General features: G+C 40.3%; 1 protein-coding gene across 1 annotated transcript in view; it reads left to right on the top strand.

Annotated features, from left to right (window-relative positions):
- Window positions 1-19,330, top strand: part of LOC126109469 (uncharacterized) — a 172,971-nt gene that overhangs the window by 57,757 nt on the left and 95,884 nt on the right. The window contains 4 exon segments of the mRNA XM_049914497.1: window positions 1,694-1,843; window positions 6,906-7,201; window positions 13,668-13,893; window positions 16,380-16,583. Of these exon segments, the coding sequence (XP_049770454.1) occupies window positions 1,694-1,843; window positions 6,906-7,201; window positions 13,668-13,893; window positions 16,380-16,583 (876 nt within the window).

Here is a 19,330-nt window from a genome sequence, read left to right as displayed (position 1 = left end):
AAATCACCTGATTCTAGTCTGATGGAAAATGTCTGGGATGATTTGGAACAAGTGGTGAAATGTAGGAATCAATATCCTCACAGTCTGGTAGCTCTACATGATCTTATCTCCAATTACTGGCTAGGTGTGACATACGTGATGAAACTTGTGGACTCTGTTCATCATCAGTGGCCATCATCAAAACTAGTCACTGTGTTACACAGTATTAGTGTTTTGTCTGTGTCTCCTGTGGATAGCTAATTTTTTTCTCTCATGTGCTTAAGAAGTTCTGCCATGGCCTTAGATCAACAAAATACACTGCTGGAAGAAAAGTGCAACACAGTCAAGGACAAGGTAATTTTACTGACAAGTGAGGTGACAGGCAGTTCATCACTGTAGGAGTATATAATACCAAATTCAGACTGACTGAAGCACATGTCACAGTAAAGAGAACCCAGTACACAGTGTATCTCCCTCTGCTGTCAAAATGGGCATGTATTCTCACATGCAAATGACCGTAAAGGTTTCAAATGGAACTCTGCAATAGATCATCCCACACATCTTGGGCCTTTTGTTGCATGTTGGCAGTGGTTCTTGAAAGCCCTGGATAATGAGTAAGTTCTCACTTCATCATGTCCCGTACATGTTTGATTGGTGGAATATCAGTTGATTTTTCTGGTGAGGGTGGTCATACAAGCCCTATGTGGATGTGCACTGTCCCGCTCAAAATACACATCACCTTCCTGTCGAAGAAATAGCAGTAGCATGGGGATGACATTCTGTGTAATGTAGTGGACACTTGTTGCTTTACCATGCAGAAACCCCGTATGTGAGTGCAAGTTGTAACTGGTGCCCCATGAAGCCTGGGATAGGACCAATGTGGTGTGGGTGAATGCACTCTGGAATAGGCACCTCACTCGCATACAGGCAAAACCTACTCTCATCACTGAAGACAACATGGTGCCATTCCACTGTCCGGTCAGCTCTCTTAAAACTCAAGAGTAGCCATACCTGGTAGTGTCATGGTGTCAGTGGTAGCCTGGAAAAGACACAAGTGGTCTTAATCCTGCTGCAAGCAGGTGGTTCCCAGTACCTGCTGACACTGCTCGCTCAGTGGGTCAATCTCGAACTGTTTTGTTACTATGGCTCTGGAAATTTTCCACAGACCACTGTTGAAAGCAGAGAAACATTACTGATACATTATGCCCAACGTGTGCAGCAATTTGTCCATCCGGCTTCCCACAAGTCCACAATGCAACCCTATTCAAATAGCTGAAGCTTTTCAAGATGAATATGTACTTGTCAGTGAGTATGGTTGTACCCTGTGATAATTATTGCAATCACTGTTCACCTCAGCACAGTTACTGCCTGAAGAGTCAAAACAGAGGGCAAAAAGATAGGCCTCTTTGGCACCATCTGATCACCAATGACCATGACACATGACTCACTAACACTAGAACCCCTCAGTATGCAGATATTATACCATGATGACACTAGGCACAGTCTTTGAGGATGTTGTGTGTTTTTTTTTTTTTGGCACTGTATGATTGTGGTGACAGGACAGTGCCAAGGATGTCAGTCCATTATATATAAGTCCAAAAACAAGTTGCTAGAGTAACATGTTTGTACCATTGCATTTATGTTTTGATAGCCAGTGGCTGCAGGTTCAGCAGGATGGAGAGTCAGGTTGTGAGTGTGGCTGTTCTGTTGACAGGCAACAGTGAAGCCCGATCCGGTGGACGTCCCACTGCCGTTCCTGGTGTTCGCCACCAAGACCTACCTGACCACGTTCACCTACCTGACGACACTGCTGCAGGCCGCACCGGGAGACCGCACCTCCACCGTCATCAACTCGCACACCAAGGTCAGCTCTGCAACCTGTCACTCTCTAACACTGCGATATGTGCCCATACTGTCTCCAGCTGTACCTCACTCAGAGATGTCCCACAGCTGTAAGCTCTACAGGGTGTTACAAAAATGACTTTACAACTTTGAAAATTCATATAATTCAGAGTACCTGCAGAGGTGACTGTAGTATCAGGTTGTAAGGAAATTCATCAAGTTTTGTCTCGCATAGTTTGCTAGTGCTGAATCAAACCATAAGAAGCGTTATTGGCAGCTGCATTAAAAGATGACTGCTTTTACTGGATCCAAGCGTGCTAACTGCATGTTTTGGTTTGAAGAATCGAAGTCAGTGACAACAGTTCAGTGTAATTTCCATACCGAGTACGCTAAAGATCCTCCTAGTAGGCCTGCAATTTATGCATGTCATAAATGTTTTGTAGAAACAGACATGGGAAATTGTCAGGTCATCAAAGCACATCTGATGACGTCGTTGAGTGAGTGAGACGATGTTTCGTCAACAGCCCTACGAAATTGACTCGGCGTGCCTCTTGTGAATGGCAAGTTCCATATACGACTGTTTGGCATGTGTTCGGAAATCATTTGCATTTGAAACCCTACAGACTGATGATCATACAAGCAATAAAAGACACTGATAAAATTGCTTACAAGAACTTCTGTGCAGATATGTTAAATCGATTACATGAGCATGAACATTTCTTGGGCAAAATCATGTTTTCTGGCAAATCAATTTTTTACTCAAGTGGCAAGGTTTTGGGGCAGTGAAAATCCACAACAAACATTGCAACATGTTTGTAATAGCTCCAAATTGATTTTTTTTTTTTTTCCGTTGAGCTAGAGGGAAGTGTATAACCCCCTTTTTTTCCATGACAGAACCATCACAGGATAGTGTAGCTGGATATGTTCCAACAGTTTTTGATACCACAGATTGATGAGGATGACCAAGAAAGAAATGTTTACTTCATGCAAGATGGTGCACCAAGCCACTACCTGGTTGAAGTCTGGGGATTTTCTCAGTGACTGTTTCCAGATCAATGGATTGGCTGTGATGTGCCAATTGCATGACCCCCATGTTCCCCAGACTGAAACCACTTGATTTTTTTTGTGGGGATTCATCAAGGATATTGTGTTTGTACCTTCCGTACCAGCTTCTCTATCTGAATTTACGCCACCACTGAGCATGTTACACCTGCAATGATACAGCGAGTTTATGTCACATTTATGTGACCATCTATCAAAAGCCTGAATAACCATCTTTCACAGTGTGGACCACCGCAAGAAGTGCGGAAAGGAAATCAATGTAGTTCTGGATGGTACTGCCAGGTATGTTGTCCTACACCAACTGCAGTGCTGGGACCATCTGCACTAGGTTTCTCAGATGAGGATCCATGATGCAAACAGCTTGATTCAGGTGGTCCCACAGCTTTTCGATTTGGTTTAAATCTGTGGAGTTTAGTGGCCAGGGGGTACAGTAAACTCATCTTTGAGCTCGCCAGACTGCGCACATATACTGTGAGCTGTGTGATGTGTTGCAATGTCCTGCTTTCAGATGCCGTAGTGCTGAGGAAAAGCAAACTGCATGTTGGGGTAGACATGGTTCCCACGGATAGATGCATACTTGTGTTGATCTATTGTGCCTTCCAGAGTGATGAGATCACCCAGTGAATTCCGTGGTAACATCCCCCGGACCATAACCCTTCCAACAATTGTCGCTGAGTGTTTGCGTTCAGACGTTTCAGACCAAACACGCCAATAGCCATCTGGTGGGGTGGGCCCTGTACACAGCAATGTTCACTGAACAGTCATTGAGGAGACACTGTTGATAGGCCCTCAGTTCATCTGGGTGGCCAATTGCTTGACAGTTGCAAGTCTATTCACACATAGAAATGTGCACAGCTGTAGTTCACACCTGTCATCTATGGCTCATGGTGCACCACATTTGCTTGGCACCAGTTTTGGATAGTGCAATTTTGCCATGCACGGTATATATTGAACACAGCATCACATGAACAATTTACAGATTTAGCCATTTCAGAAACACTTTCCCCCTTGGCCCACAAGCCAATGATCGTGCCCTTTTAGACATCAGATAAATTGCTTCATTTCTGCATTTCGACAATGACTGCACTGTTTTCTGCATCCCATGACATGTTTTATATACTCTCCACTGCTAGTGCTACCACCTGCCATCTGTGAGTTTATATTGTACACTGATATCGAACATAGTTGGTGGTCACATTAATGTGGCTAGACCATGCAGAATGTAGTGTGTTGTAGTAAAGTGCAAATGGTTGAAAGAAAGTGCACTGATAACCTCGCCGTTGAGCATCCATAAACTCCAAACATGCGCTCATGCTGGCCTACAGAAATGAGAGTTGTCCCAAGGCAGCTTAATAGGACCTCTAATGTTTTCAGCAGACGTTAACAGTTTATCAGATTGGGTCAGCAATACCATCAGATTGTTTGCTAACAGTGCTGTTGTCAACACAAAATTATTGGCATGAGATGATTGTAATGAGATGCAGAAAGGCTTGGACAAAATTTCCACATAGTGGAGTAATAGCTCTTTTCTAGTGTGGTTACAGACAAGATAATGCCTATAACAAAGTGAAATCATTGAATATTCTGTATATAAGGAAAGCATATGCACTAGGTTTATCGTTCATAAATGACATTTGTTTGTGAGAACGTCACATTATACCTCATGCGAGGAGGGTAAGTGCCCTATCACCACGTGTTGGAATTAGACTGTGGCAGGAGTGTGGCCTATCAAAGATGGTAGTTTATTGTTTCACAATCTTGCTGCTCGCACTTGACAGTGCCCCGTCACTATTATGTGAATATGAAAGTGACGAGTTCAATAAAGCTGTGCTAAATGCCACGCAGGAATTCAGTGCCGCTCACAGCTAGCACCCGAGGGGACAGAGATATCGTTTGCTTGGCCATGCACAATTGTATAGTTATTCAGGTCAGGAAATGGACTTGTTTGAAGCAAGACTAATATTCACAAGGCCAGTGTGATGATGTCTTGGAACACCACAGACCTCAACGCTGCCACACAATTAGCACCTGAGCGGACAGATGTGTCATTTGCTCGACTGTGCACACTATTACAGCCACATACATTACTTAAGTTGGGAAACAAGCTTGTTTGCAGTAAGACTATAGGCTGGTTAAAATTACTTGATAGTTGAACTTAATACATTGTAGCTGGTTTTCTCCAATCAGAGCACTCAACATCATAACTCAACCATTCACCATTGCCAAACTACAACAACAATTCCTTCACTTCCAGTTCCTTTGTATTTCTTGATGTGTGTGGATCCCAAATCCTGGGTCTGGCCCTTTTATTTCATACTTCATCACTTATGATAACCAACCTCCCTCCCCCTTCCCCTCCCACACAAGAGAAATACACATGTTTCAGACAGAGCACTAAGTCAACACTACTGGATCTATCTGCAAAATATGTGATTCATTGTCATACATACAGTTATTGTAATAAAATAGATCAGCTTACATTAGATAAGCTTCACATGACATTTTGTGTAGCTGAATTTTTGGAGCCTGCAGGTAATCATTGTGACTGGATCACTAAGAGTCAAATATAACAACCTCCCACAGTATCATGGCATAGAATTATGGTTAGCATATACACCTGATGTGTGGAATGCCATAGGTGCAAATCTTTTTTTTTTCCTTTCTAAACTAATCAAAAGACTTTGATTGTTTTTTTATCCAATTGGTTTAAATGTATTTTTTTTTATTTTAATATTTTTCTAACAATATTTATTGTCGTGTTAACTTTTTTTACTTGCTCTTATTTTTTGTCTGGGATCTGCTTGTGTCTCTTATAATCTGCACCCAAATACCAACCAGTCCTGCTCATCAGTTGATAATGCAGCACCTTGTGTAACCAGTGTCAGCATAGTTTCAGGTAACCAATGACAGCAAGAAATTACAGTGTGCTTTTATTGCAGAAACTGAAATTTTCTGTTTTGAGTTTGTTTGTAGAGGTTAGCATTAAATGCCATGAACAAAGTGATCACAATTTTATTCCTGCAACAGATTTTTGATTGCCATTTTCTCAGATGTGTTGCACCTCATGAAGTTGTGGTTAGGTTAGGACATGATTTTAAATTCAGGGCTACTAAACCCTTCATCTCCCACAATTCAGTCACTGGTTGCATAAAATCAGCTGTCTACAGAGCATCTCTAGCAGTGGTCACTTCCAACATTTCTCCATATCACACATTAACAGCATTTGTGAAATGACCTGCCATGTTTGTGTGTTGCCTGTAACCGAGCGGTAGCTAGCAGCATACGTGGCACCAAGTGACAGACATCGACTATCAAGTTATTTTAATCAGACTACAGTATTCACATAGACAGTGTGATGAAGTCTGGAGCACCACAGACTGTCAGCATAGCAACCATTGTTGTAGCTTCCATTGATGCAGCAGCAGAGAGAGGCGTACTGACACTGAATCAGGAAGAGCATCCCATAGTCTTTTGTAGACAAGTCCCAGTTCTGTGACAGCACCACAGTGGTCGTATCTGTGTGTGGCTGCTCTGCAGAGAAACAGTGTTGCCAGATTGCATTTGTCATCATCATATAGGCCAAGGCCAGCACCTGGCACTGGGAAAACAATACCCTCTCACTGCTGGCGTCTACTTCTTCTTCATTTTTTTATGTACCACACAAATTTGATAAATGATAAGCATCCTTCGCAACATGGTCAGTTCATTCAAAATTGGAAGGGGGTGGGGAGGGGAGGAATAGCTTACATGTGGGTACTGTGACAGGACAATGCCATGTCCACTGGAACATGGGGCAGTCTGCTAAAAGTTCTAGATGCTAAGGCTAGCTGTTAGGTAGCTCACTGGCAAAGATATCAATCTTAGTACTCCTACTATATAATAAATTAAATTTTGTTGTAAATTATGTTTCATGATGCTACACTCCGTTGCCTAGTAGTGTAATTGCCTTTGGATGTGAGAGTTCCTTTCTGTACCATACCAGGAGGTGATATGAGATGGTGTGTTTGTGTGTGTATGTGTAGGTGGTGCAGAACATTGTGACGGAGACAATTCCTCCCAGCCTGCTGGGCGCAGACCAGCTAGAGGCCTTGAGGAACTCCCTCCGGGCGACGGCGACAGTGGCTCCGGAGGCCGACGGTTCCGGCGTGGTCGCCACGGCGACCCTGCCTGGAGGTCAGCAGGTGCAGGTCATGGCCATGAGCCAGCAGTCACAGACACCTGCCGTGCAGCCCACGAGGACGGTCGAGCCGCAGGTCGTCGCACCCACCACAGCTCCGGACGTTGTGCAGCTGGAGCCCTCCGTAGACACACTACAGCCGTGAGTCTCATCTTCCCGTCATACCTGTTGTAGAAACTTAGAACATATTCTGAGCTCAAACATAATGAGGTATATCAAACAGAATGATCCCGTCCGTGCCATCCAGCAACAATTCTGAAAAAATCGATCATATGAAATCCGACTTGCTTTTTTCTTATGTGATATCCTGAAAGCTGTGGGTCGAGGCTGTCAGGTAGAAGCAATATTTCTTGATTTCCTAAAAGTGTTTGACTGAGTACCACACCTATGCTTATTATCAAAAGTATGATTGCATGGGATACCGAGCATAACTTGTGACTGGTTGTACGGTGTCTCGGTAAGAAGGATGCAGCATGTTATTTTGGATGGAGAGCTATCAATATATTCAGGTGTGTGCACCAGCAAAGTCTGTTGGGACTCTTACTGTTCGTGTTGCGTATTAATGACCGTGCAGTCAGTTTCAGTATCAACCTCAGACGTTTCATACATGGTACGTTTATTGAGAATAAAGTACTCTCTGAAGAAAAAACTGCTCAAATATTCAGTCGGATTTTGATAAGATTTCAGTGTAGTCCGAAAATTGGTAACTTACTTTACATGTTAGAAATATCAAACTGTGCACTTCACAAAATGAAAAAGACATAGTATTCTATCACTGCAGTATCAAAAAGCGACACCTGGAATTGGTCAACTTGTACAAATACCTGGGTGTAACAATTTATAGGGACATGAAGTGGGACCTTCACATAGGCTGAGTTGTCTGTAAATCAGGTGTCAGACTTCAGTTCTTTAGTAGGACTCTGGGAAAATAGTCAGTCTACAAAGGAGGCTGCTAACAAAACCCTTGTGCATCCTATCCTAGAACTGAATCTAGTCTAAACTACTATTGTCTAAGTGTGTGAGACCCATACCAAACAGATATAACAGGGGATATTGAACATATAAAAGGTGTCTTTTTTGAGTATCATTTTTAAATAAAAATAAAACAAATAGATTTTACATAGTAATTTTATTTGTGCATGAAAGACTGTACTTGAATTTACTTTTCTACATAATTCCCTCAAATATTAAGGCACTGACCATGTAGTACATCAATCTTTTGAATACGATCCTCATAGAAATTTGTCACCTGATTAGGCAACTGCATAAAGCATATTTCTTTGATGCTTAAGAAAACTCGTCATGGAACATCAAAATGGTAAAGCATCTATTTTCTCTCACTTTTTCATCAATTTTCTGTTCCAAATTGTTAGTAATGACTGAAAGTCGCTCACTCCGTTCCTTATCATCTACATTCATAGGGCCATCTTTGAAAGCTCTCACCCATTCCTGTACCATCTCATCACTCATAATGTTTTCTCCATACACATCACTGATCTGATGATGAATTTCAGCCACTTTCACATCTTTAGCACTAAGAAAATGAATCCCACCATGCATTTCACAGTTCGCACGATTCATAGTGGGAGGAGGCATTTCAGATACTCACAACAAACGTAAATGTACCAATTATTGGTGGGAATTATGCAGAAAAGTAGATTAAAGTACAGGCTTTCATATAAAAATAAAACTGCCAAGAAAAGTTTACTTGTTTTATTTTTATTTCAAAATAGTATTTACGTAAAAGAAGATCTCATGCAGAAAAGACACAGCACAAACGGTCACAGGTTTCTTCGACACATGGGCAAGCATCACTAAGATGAAACAAACTAAACTAGCAGATGCTTGAAGATAAACACAAACTACCCCTGGGAAATCTTGTCTTGAAGTTTCAAGAAGTAGCTTTATGTGATGAATCTAGGGGATTGCGACTACTAGAGTAGACTGATCACAGAGTGCACAGAAGCATTTAAGCAACTGTTTTCCCAAACTTTTTACAGGGTGTTTGAAAATTCGCATTACAGACTTCTAGGACTTACAGAGCAGAGTGTAGATAATCTTTTGAATTGGAAGCCATGTCCCGAAACATACCATTTCTGTGGTACAACCATTTCAAAACATGTTAGTAACACAACCACTTTTACAAGTAACTGATTAGGTGTGACCCAATATACTGTATTTACTCGAATATAAGCCGCACTCGAATCTAAGCCACACCTGAAAAATGAGACTCGAAATAAAGGAAAAAAAAAATTCCCTAATCTAAGCCGCACCTGAAACTTGAGACTCGAAATTCAAGGGGAGAGAAAAGTTTTAGGCCGCACCTCCAAATCGAATCAAAGTTGCTCCACTGTAATATGAGACACAATTTAGGTTGAATGAATGACGATACAGCTGTAGTAGTTTGGTTCGAGTCGTAAGCTTAGCAGTTAAACTTTACCAGGTAGCCATTGCAATGCGTCAGGTGCTCCATCCGTATTTATATGGGTACCCTTCCTTTTTCACGTGCTTCGTCTGGTTTGAATCGATTGCTTATTTTGCTTTGATCTGATAAGTGCCGTATTCTTTATTATAGGTGTTTACGTCACTCTAAGCTGAAAATGCATTACTGTACTGTGTCATGCATTGTTTGTCGCATTCTGATAGTGGGTGTTTACGGTCTGTCGCCGCTCGCGGCATGACTTGCTTTTGTGCGCGCTACTGCCGCTAACAATTAAAAAAAAAAAAAAAAAAAAAAGAAAAGAGAGAGAGGAATCGTCTCATTAGCAAAACAATGGCAAGGGACTACTATTTGTTGTTACTTACACTGCTGCCTTCTTTGATAATGATCAACAAGAACCAAATAATAGACTGCGTATAATAGAACATGTTCTGAACAAGAGTTAGGCGAAAGTTTTTCTCCGTTTGAAAATCTTTGCGGCCGCTTCTTTAGTACATCAAATTCTGCACAGAAATTAGAGTCATCTTAGATTTGAAAATCTAGTCAGCTGCCATGCTTCACTTCTAACTGTATCACTTAATACGAATATAAACATGACACGATACGTATAGTCTTCCGCGTTTGCTGTTGTCTCACTCTAGTTTCGTAGTTTATTAGGCAGGCAGGATTTAAATGAGATAGCAGCAAACACGAAAGAAAACATGGCAAAATGTTTATATTCGTATTATTCTTATGGTGAAGAGAATACCGCATGTGATTCACAATTCATACAAGTTCCTATTAGCAACCATCTCTTGTCACAGGTAGGAAAAATTTCAGAACGTAGAGTTGGCCACATTGACAAACATCCCAAACAGTCTTGCCAGTCGGATTTTCGTAGTACATTGAAATTCTGCTACATTCGAAGATGAACAATACGGAGTTTGTATTTACTTCGTTGGATAATGTATGAAAATGCAGTGGTCGAAACTCGGGGCGGAGAAAAAAAGCTCGTCTTCCACCTTTTTTTTTTTTAATTTATTTACTGACGCATAGGTTTTGGCGCCAGTATTTATCTTTGTGCCTACAAACCATGCCTGTGCATTGCTACATACATTCGACGGCAGTTTGTTGTGGCGGCACCTACCAACATTTTTCACAACTTCCGCTTGCTTTGCACTCGATTCTAAGCCGCAGGCGGTTTTTTGGATTACAAAAACCGGAAAAAAAGTGTGGCTTAAATTTGAGTAAATACGGTATCACTTGTTTTACAGTTCCACTCTTTAATAGCCAAAGAAATTGTTCTTGTACTTGTTGACAGCTTCTCTTCAACATGATGCAGCACGGCCTCTTCCAATTCAGGTGTGCAGTGTCTCGTTGGAGCCCCAAAGTCAGACCTGCTATGTGTGTTCCAAATATTTAGTGAACTTTTATTTCTAAGAGTGAATTAATTTAATCATCTACAACTGTGTTATTCCCTTCAAAATGGTCCCCATTAGGTAATATATACTTATGGCAGTACTTTTCCTAAAGCACAAAACACTTCTGGAACTCAATCTTCATGGTGGCTTCTAGATCTCTCTGTGATACATATTTAATCATAACTGTGCCTGTAGAATGATGGCAATTTAAGTTTTTACTGTTTTTTAGAACAAATAAGTGTCACGTGGAGCCATGTCTGGTGAATATGGAGGCTTGGTTAATTGATTTTGGCCAAAAAATTATGGACCAACAATGAAGTGTGACCAGGTGCATTAGCATGATGCAAAAACCATCAATTGTTATGTCTTCTTCTTCTGAGCATAACCTTCACATTTGACTGAATTTTTTATTTTTTTTATTTTATTTATTCTTCCCCCCCCCCCCCCCCCCCAGCCCCCCCCCCTCAGTCTCGATCTGAAATGCTTCCACTGGGATGAGCCTTAGTCTCAGTATCATGTTCATAAGCCAGTGTTTATCATTGTGACATGTATCAGTAGTTCTGCACTGTTGTTTACTTCATCTAGCGAATCTTGAGCAGCTTGAGTTCACCACTGTTTTTGTCAGTATTCAAATATTTACAAATAAATTTTACTGTCACCCAAAACCATTTCATAATGTGAGACAGATGACAGGGCAACATTATCAGTGACTTCCATGATCATGATTCGGTGGTAGTTCATAATAATTTCTTTGACATTTCCAACGATTTCATATGTTGATGATATTCTGGGGCGTCCAGAGTGCTCTTTACATACAACGTCTTCATGGCCTTTTTAAAAATACTTATCCCACTCATAAACCCTTGTTTTTCTCATATCAGACTCACCAAAAGCAATATTTAGCATTCCAAAAAATTGCTGCATTTTATTACATTTTTATAAAGAAAAATTTAATACAGATTCTCTGATCCATTTTACCCAAAACTGGTGAACCCAGCAATGTTTCACAATTGCTAAATATGTATGAGAATTTGATTTATGCTACAATCTCTGCCTCCCCTGTCTCTCTGTTCATCTGCTCTTCCCCCTCTCTTTCTCCATCCTCCCCTCCTCCACCTTTTCTCTATGCATCTCCTCCTCCTCCCTCTCTCTGTTCGTCTTCTCCTCCCCGTCTGTTCCTCACCTTGTTCATTCCCCCCGTCCCAGCCACCATCACCTCCATTTCCTCTTCCCTCATCTCTATGACTTTGAGCCTTATTTATTGGTGTTGCAAAGGAAATCTTGATTGGAAATTGGTAGCTTCAGTCTCAGTATTCTACATGATTTTAATCTGTGATCGGATGGATTAAAAATGTTTGGATTATTCAGATTCCTTAGTAGCATTCGAATCATAAGTCAATAATCTATCCTGTTTTCTGTTAAAACTGACTGCAAGAAACAGAATAAAACAGCACATTGTTGTGTGTACAAATTTTGTTTAAAATTATACACAAGGAGAAAGAATATATGTACAAAAAACAATTTGTCTAATGATTTTGATGCCTTGATATCATCATTAAAATTGACTGCAAGAAAGAAAACTAAACCACACATTTTCACAGCACAGCATTTTTTATCTCACAGTAGGTTTTGACAAAAAAAATCTGTTCAGTATTCTTAAAATATATATATATATATATATATATATATATATATATATATATATATATATATATATATATATATATATATATATATATACCTAAAAACAAAGATGATGTGACTTACCAAATGAAAGTGCTGGCAGGTCGACAGACACACAAACGAACACAAACATACACACAAAATTCAAGCTTTCGCAACAAACTGTTGCCTCATCAGGAAAGAGGGAAGGAGAGGGAAAGACGAAAGGATGTGGGTTTTAAGGGAGAGGGTAAGGAGTCATTCCAGTCCCGGGAGCGGAAAGACTTACCTTAGGGGGAAAAAAGGACGGGTATACACTCGCACACACACACATATCCATCCACACATATCCAGACACAAGCAGACATATTTAAAGACCAAGAGTTTGGTCTTTAAATATGTCTGCTTGTGTCTGTATATGTGTGGATGGATATGTGTGTGTGTGCGAGTGTATACCCGTCCTTTTTTCCCCCTAAGGTAAGTCTTTCCGCTCCCGGGACTGGAATGACTCCTTACCCTCTCCCTTAAAACCCACATCCTTTCGTCTTTCCCTCTCCTTCCCTCTTTCCTGATGAGGCAACAGTTTGTTGCGAAAGCTTGAATTTTGTGTGTATGTTTGTGTTCGTTTGTGTGTCTGTCAACCTGCCAGCACTTTCATTTGGTAAGTCACATCATCTTTGTTTTTAGGTATATTTTTCCTTCGTGGAATGTTTCCTTCTATTATAACTATATATATATATATATATATATATATATATATATATATATATATAGCCTATGCCCGTATGAATGTTTAATAGAGTATTGTGTAAAAATTTAAAGGAAATTGATCAAGAGCTTTTTGAGATTATTGCTACAATATTATCTTATTGTATCTTATATGATTTGCAACTTGTTTGAAAGTTGAAGCCACGCGATGGAAGTTTTATCTAAGCAGTTCCTGCTGCAATGATTTTCTAAACACGTAAATCAGAAAATGAGCTCTAGGATCAAGAGTATGCATGTTTTCTTATCTGGACACTGTGCCTCTACATCAAATAGTAGCAAAAGTGTGCAGACTGTGTATGTGCCAGTTAGCCTCAGGGTCTGTACGTGTGTGTATCAGGGCTAATGTCGAGAACATTGTGACGGGGTCGACAATCATCTTCTTCGATGAGGAAGATGGCATCGACGGTGACTCTGGGTCGACATCGACTGCGACACCGGCACTGGACTCATCCACAGCCGCCGCCCTCAGTGATTCACGCACGACTGTGGTGAATGCTGGGGCGGCCACCGTCATCTTCCCGGACCCGGTGCCTACTGCTGCAGAGCCAGTTGACTCCCAACAGGTAAGTCTCACCACTGAAGCATTGCTCTTGCCAACATAAGCTTGCCCTTTTCTCACACAGTATCCTGTGGACAATGGAGGAAGGAAAACAGCCAGATTCTAGATTTCTGTAAAGTGTCAGACACAGTGCTTTATTGCAGACTGTTAACGAATTCTGAGTATATGGGATAGGTTCTTCCCTATATGAGTGGCTCAAAGGCTTTTTGAGTAATACAACCCAGTACATCATCCCATTCATTGCCCACAAAGTGTCATCAGGAGCACCACAGGGAAGTGTGGCAGGACCTGTCTTGTTCTCTATAAACATGAATGACCTGACTGATAGGGCAAGAAGCATAATCTGTGACTGTTTGCTGATAATGCTCTACTGAAAGGAAAGTGTCATTATTGAGTGAATGGTTGAAGGATACAGTATGACTTACTATTTTGTGTGATGAAAGACAGCTTGCTATAAGTGTGCAGAAATGTGGGCTAATGCAGATTAGTAGAAAGAACAATCTTGTCACGTTCAAATACAGTATTGGTGGTGTGCTACTTGACACAGCCACATCTGTTAAATATTTAAACATAACGTTGCAATTTGACATGAAATACAACAAGCCCACAAGATACACTGCAGGGAAGGTGTATTAGTGACTTCAGTTTATTGGGAGAGTTCTCATGAAGTGTAGCTTATCCATAAAGTAGACTGTGTAAAGAAAGTTTCTGGAGTACTTCTTGAGTGTGATAGTATAGTGATCTCAAATGGGAATCACTGGAGGGAAGAAGACATTCTTTTTGTGAAACACTATCTCGCTTAAGAACTGTGAAGACAAGATAAGAGAAATAAGGGCTCGTACAGAGGCATATAGACTGTAGTTTTTACCTCACTCCTTTTGAGAATAGGAAAGGACAGGGAACAGCTAATAGTGGTACAAGGTATACTCCATCTAACACCATATGGATGCTTGCACAGTGCGTACGCAGATGTAGCTGTAGATTAGCCTACCTGTCACTTTGGCCTGAGAGTATGTGGTGTTTCTGATGTGCAACCTCCCAACAAAGCCACCTTCACAAGCACAATGTAAGCAGTAGATGCATCCTTCATCAGTGGATTCAATATTGGGTGGCACATGTTCAGCAAAATAATCAGCCGACTGTTGGTGTCTCTTCTCAAACTGGAGCCATTACTTCCCCACTTGTAGCTGACAGGTAATCCCAGGCAGTAGCCTATACGTATCAAGACAGTCAGGTAGATGCAGCATTTCATGATTTCTGAAAAGCATTTGACTCAGTACCAAACATACTCTTATTATCGAAAGTATAATGATACGGGGTATCGAGTGAGATTTGTGACCGGATTGAAGATTTTTCATTAGTGAGGATGCAGCATGTTATCTTGGATGGAGAGTCATTGATAGATATAGCAGTAATTTTAGGTGTACTCCCAGGAAGTATGTTGGGTCGCTTACTATTCATCTTGTATATTAATGACATTGCAGACAAAGTAATAGTAACCTCAGCCTTTTTGCAGATGATGAAATTATCAGTCACAAAGAACAGTCTGAATGAAGCTGCACAAATATTCAGCTGTACCTTGGTACGAGTTCAAAGTGGTGCAAAGGTTGGCAACTTGCTTTAAATGTCCAGAAATGTAAAACTGAGCACTTCACAAAAAAAAAAAAAAAAAAAAAAAAAAATATATATATATATATATATATATATATATATATATATATATATATATATATATTATCCTATGAATATAATATCAGCGAATGGCATACATGGAAATAACACTTAACCGGGACATGAGATGGAATTATCACTCAGGCTCAGTTGTGGGTAAACCAAGTAGTAGACTTCAGTTTGATGGTAGAGTGACAGGGAAATGCAATTGGTTGCTTACAAATCAATCATGTGACCAAGGCTAGAATATCACTCAAATGTGTGGGAACCATACCAAATGAGACTAACATGAGATAATGAATAAAAACAGAGAAGGGCCGAACCAATGGTCACAGCTTTATTTGACACGTGAGGGAGTGTCACAGAGATGGAAACAACCCAAAAAAAATGTCTATTAACAAAGTTTAAGGACCCAGCTTCAACTGGTTATTGTGGGAATATACTAAAACTCCATACACAGTGCTCCCTTAAGGATCTCGAGGACAGGATTAGATTAATTACATCATGCACAGAGGCATTTAAAAAATAATACTTTGCATGCTCCATACGTGAATGGAAGGGGAGAAGACCTGATAACAGGTATGATGGAACATACCCTCTACCATGCACTTCAGTAATTTGCAGAATGTAGATGCAAATATCAATCTACCCCTTGCCTAAGTTGCTTAAGTCAGTGATTTTCCCCATTTGGCCAAACCCGATAAATCAGTATTCTCAAACAGCTTTGGTAACACTTCCACATTTCATGAGCATAGACACAACACAGAGGAGAGCACAATCAATGTTACAGAGAGTGTGTTTGGTGTCTGCCCCTTGTAGGAGAGCAGCACAGTCACCACTGGCGATGACGACTACAACGTCGGTGATGACGAAGACGACCAGGCACCAACGAGTGAGGCGGGAGCAGTGACCACATCTGTGGTGACAGTCACTGCATCACCAGTCACCACCACGATTTCTGTGCCGGTGACCAAGAAGCCCCAGCAGCCGACCACCATAGGGCCTGGGGGCAGCGAGATACAGGTGAGCTGGCCAGTACCGTCAAATCCTGGCTCCGAGAAGGTAACCACCCGTCACTGCAGAATCAAAATAAGTTGTTGTTGGATAGCTCTGTGTGGTTGCTACTGTCTGTTACTAAGAAGACATTATTTTAAGGAAACAACATTAAATGCTTTTGAAAAATAACGATTTGTAACAGTAGGTGTGAGTCTCTTTATGAAAACTACCAGTTTCAGTAAGACAGGCCATCCACAGGCAAAAAGAACAAGACTAATTATGAGACATGCATCTAATGATAATCATTTGTATCTAGATTAATGTTATATAGTAACTGCATCAAAATTATAGGTTACAGGAAAGTATCCAATTTATGTGCTGTGATCGGCTGCTACGCATCACAGATGACTCAAAACTTTTTTGCTTTGCAGATGACACATATGTCATAGAAGATGTGAAACTTAATATACATAATATAGTTAATACCACAGTCAGTAACATAACCATTCCATGAATACATGGATACATAACTGTAACAAACTGCAATGCGTGGAGTTTCTGACACAGAACTCTTATAAAAATGAAATTTTATTGTCCTAAGTTGGTCACGCAGTTGGTGAAGTTGACCATTTTAAATCCTTAGTACTGAGGAACACTGTCCTGCAAGTATCATGTACAAGATGTTGTGCAGAAATTGAATGCTGGTGTCTTCACTATAAAAGTGATCACTGTCTCTGACACTGAAGTGCGAATCCCTGTTCACTTTGCTTACCATCACTCTGTTACCCATATGGTGTTATATTTGGGACAACCCAAAAAAGGGCAGTCAGACTGCTATGCTCTATCAGTTTCCAGATTTCATGTAGGTCATTGTTCAGGTATCTTGGAATTCTGACCCTACCCTACTTATATATGCATTCCATCATGGGATTTGTTGTTGACACTGTGAATCCATACAGAGGAAACTGCAACATTCAGTCAATGAACACCAAATGAAAAACAATAAGTACCTGGATAACATTTCCCTAAGCATCATATGGAATGGTGTGCACTATTCAGCATATCTCATTTTCAGTAGGTTTCCAGGACAACTGAAAAAAAAAAAAAATTTGAATGCTAAACCTCAAGTATTCAAACCCAAGCTCGAATATTTCCTTGTGGCACATTTTTGCCATTCTGTACAGGAGTTCCTTGCAGTAGTTGAGAATTTTTCTCTGTAATGTCTTATTTATTCATATAATCTCTTATAATTTCTGTGTGTTTCATAATTTTTTTCATTTATAAATTTTGTAACAAGCATTGTGTAAACTTTGTACTGACTCATTCCATGACCATGTTGCTGTGTCTCAAATCATCCTACATATCCTAATAAATAAATAAAAGACATTAGGCAATGTGTTGGAACACTTTTATTAAATAACTGTAGCGCCTATGCACAAATACTGAACATTGAAGTGAAGAATCACACAAAGACAAACATATCAAAGATCCTCAATCAAAGAGTCTACAAGTCAAACTTGAAGATGATTTTTCCTGGTACCGATAGTCGCCACATAAAGTGTGGTGTAAAAAGTTGAAGACAACTCCAAAGTGGGAAATACTTGATGTCCAGGACCTTGGAGAATGGTATAGGAGATACAGTGATCATTCTTTAAGACAGGCAGTGCTTTATAGCCAGTTGTTTAGGAAAAAGTAATCTTAAAACTGTCTTTTATTTTACTGTGGACAATAAAAATGTTTAATCTCTTACTTTATCTCCAGTCAGATGTGTATATTGCTTTTTGTGTACTTTCAGCTGATTTCAAAGCTGTAAGGCTTCATCTTCAGACAGTTTAGCTTTGTAATCAATATTGGGTACCTCTGCAACTATTGCCTTTTTGTAAATCATCATACTCTGGTGCTGTTACTACCATGACAGGAAAGTTAATCTTAAACTTAACAGTAAACACACAGGGACCTCAGATGTGACTCTTATGTTTGTTAATATAGATGACATGTTTAAAAGAGGCCTCATCAGAGAATAATATGTGTGAGGATAAGGAATTATCATTAGTAGTCTGATGAAGAACCCAGTTGACAAATTCCATATGAGATCTTCTCAGTGTCTACACCTTCTGAAGACATAGTCCCATAATACCTTTGAAATGTTGCTTGATGTGTGCTTTTAGCAAGTGCCACATCACCAGTAACTTGTTGAAGGTGCGTTGCCAAACCTCTCTATTACGGAATCCTAAAAATGTGCTGTTATGTCACAACACATTCCTGCAGCAGCTAGCTCTAGACGTGGACTCCCTATTTCTCAAAGGAACTGATGAAGAGCAGTACAGATGTCCACTGCACTCTCGTATATTGGACATTAATTCTGTCCTAGACACAAAAATCGGTCTGAATACTCCCGCTGGAGTTCCTATGCTGTTTCCTTCCTCTACCTCTGATTTGAATTACCCAGCCAGTTATACAGAATTGTAAAATTTAAGTAGGACTCCCAAACCATGGTGAAACATGGCAGTAGCTATGAGTGAAGCACGTGGGGACTGATGGAAAAAAATCTGAAGACAGGCTGGGGATTGAACTCCAGACTCAGATTTGTGATATAATACTGTTGAACTCACCACACTGTCTGATATTGAGTGTGACCACTTGACCTACTGCTATTTGACTGTTTAGGATGAAAACTCTTCTGCATTGTAATCTAAAATTTTATGTAATAACTGTTGTTTCTGATGAGACATAACACAATTTTGGCTACTACATAAGATTGCTCCAAATTCTAT

This window comes from Schistocerca cancellata, chromosome 12 (genome assembly GCF_023864275.1).
Source record: "Schistocerca cancellata isolate TAMUIC-IGC-003103 chromosome 12, iqSchCanc2.1, whole genome shotgun sequence".
Taxonomy (NCBI): domain Eukaryota; kingdom Metazoa; phylum Arthropoda; class Insecta; order Orthoptera; family Acrididae; genus Schistocerca; species Schistocerca cancellata.
The sequence above is the reverse complement of the archived record's forward strand: the minus strand, read 5'-3'. Positions and strand labels throughout refer to the sequence as shown.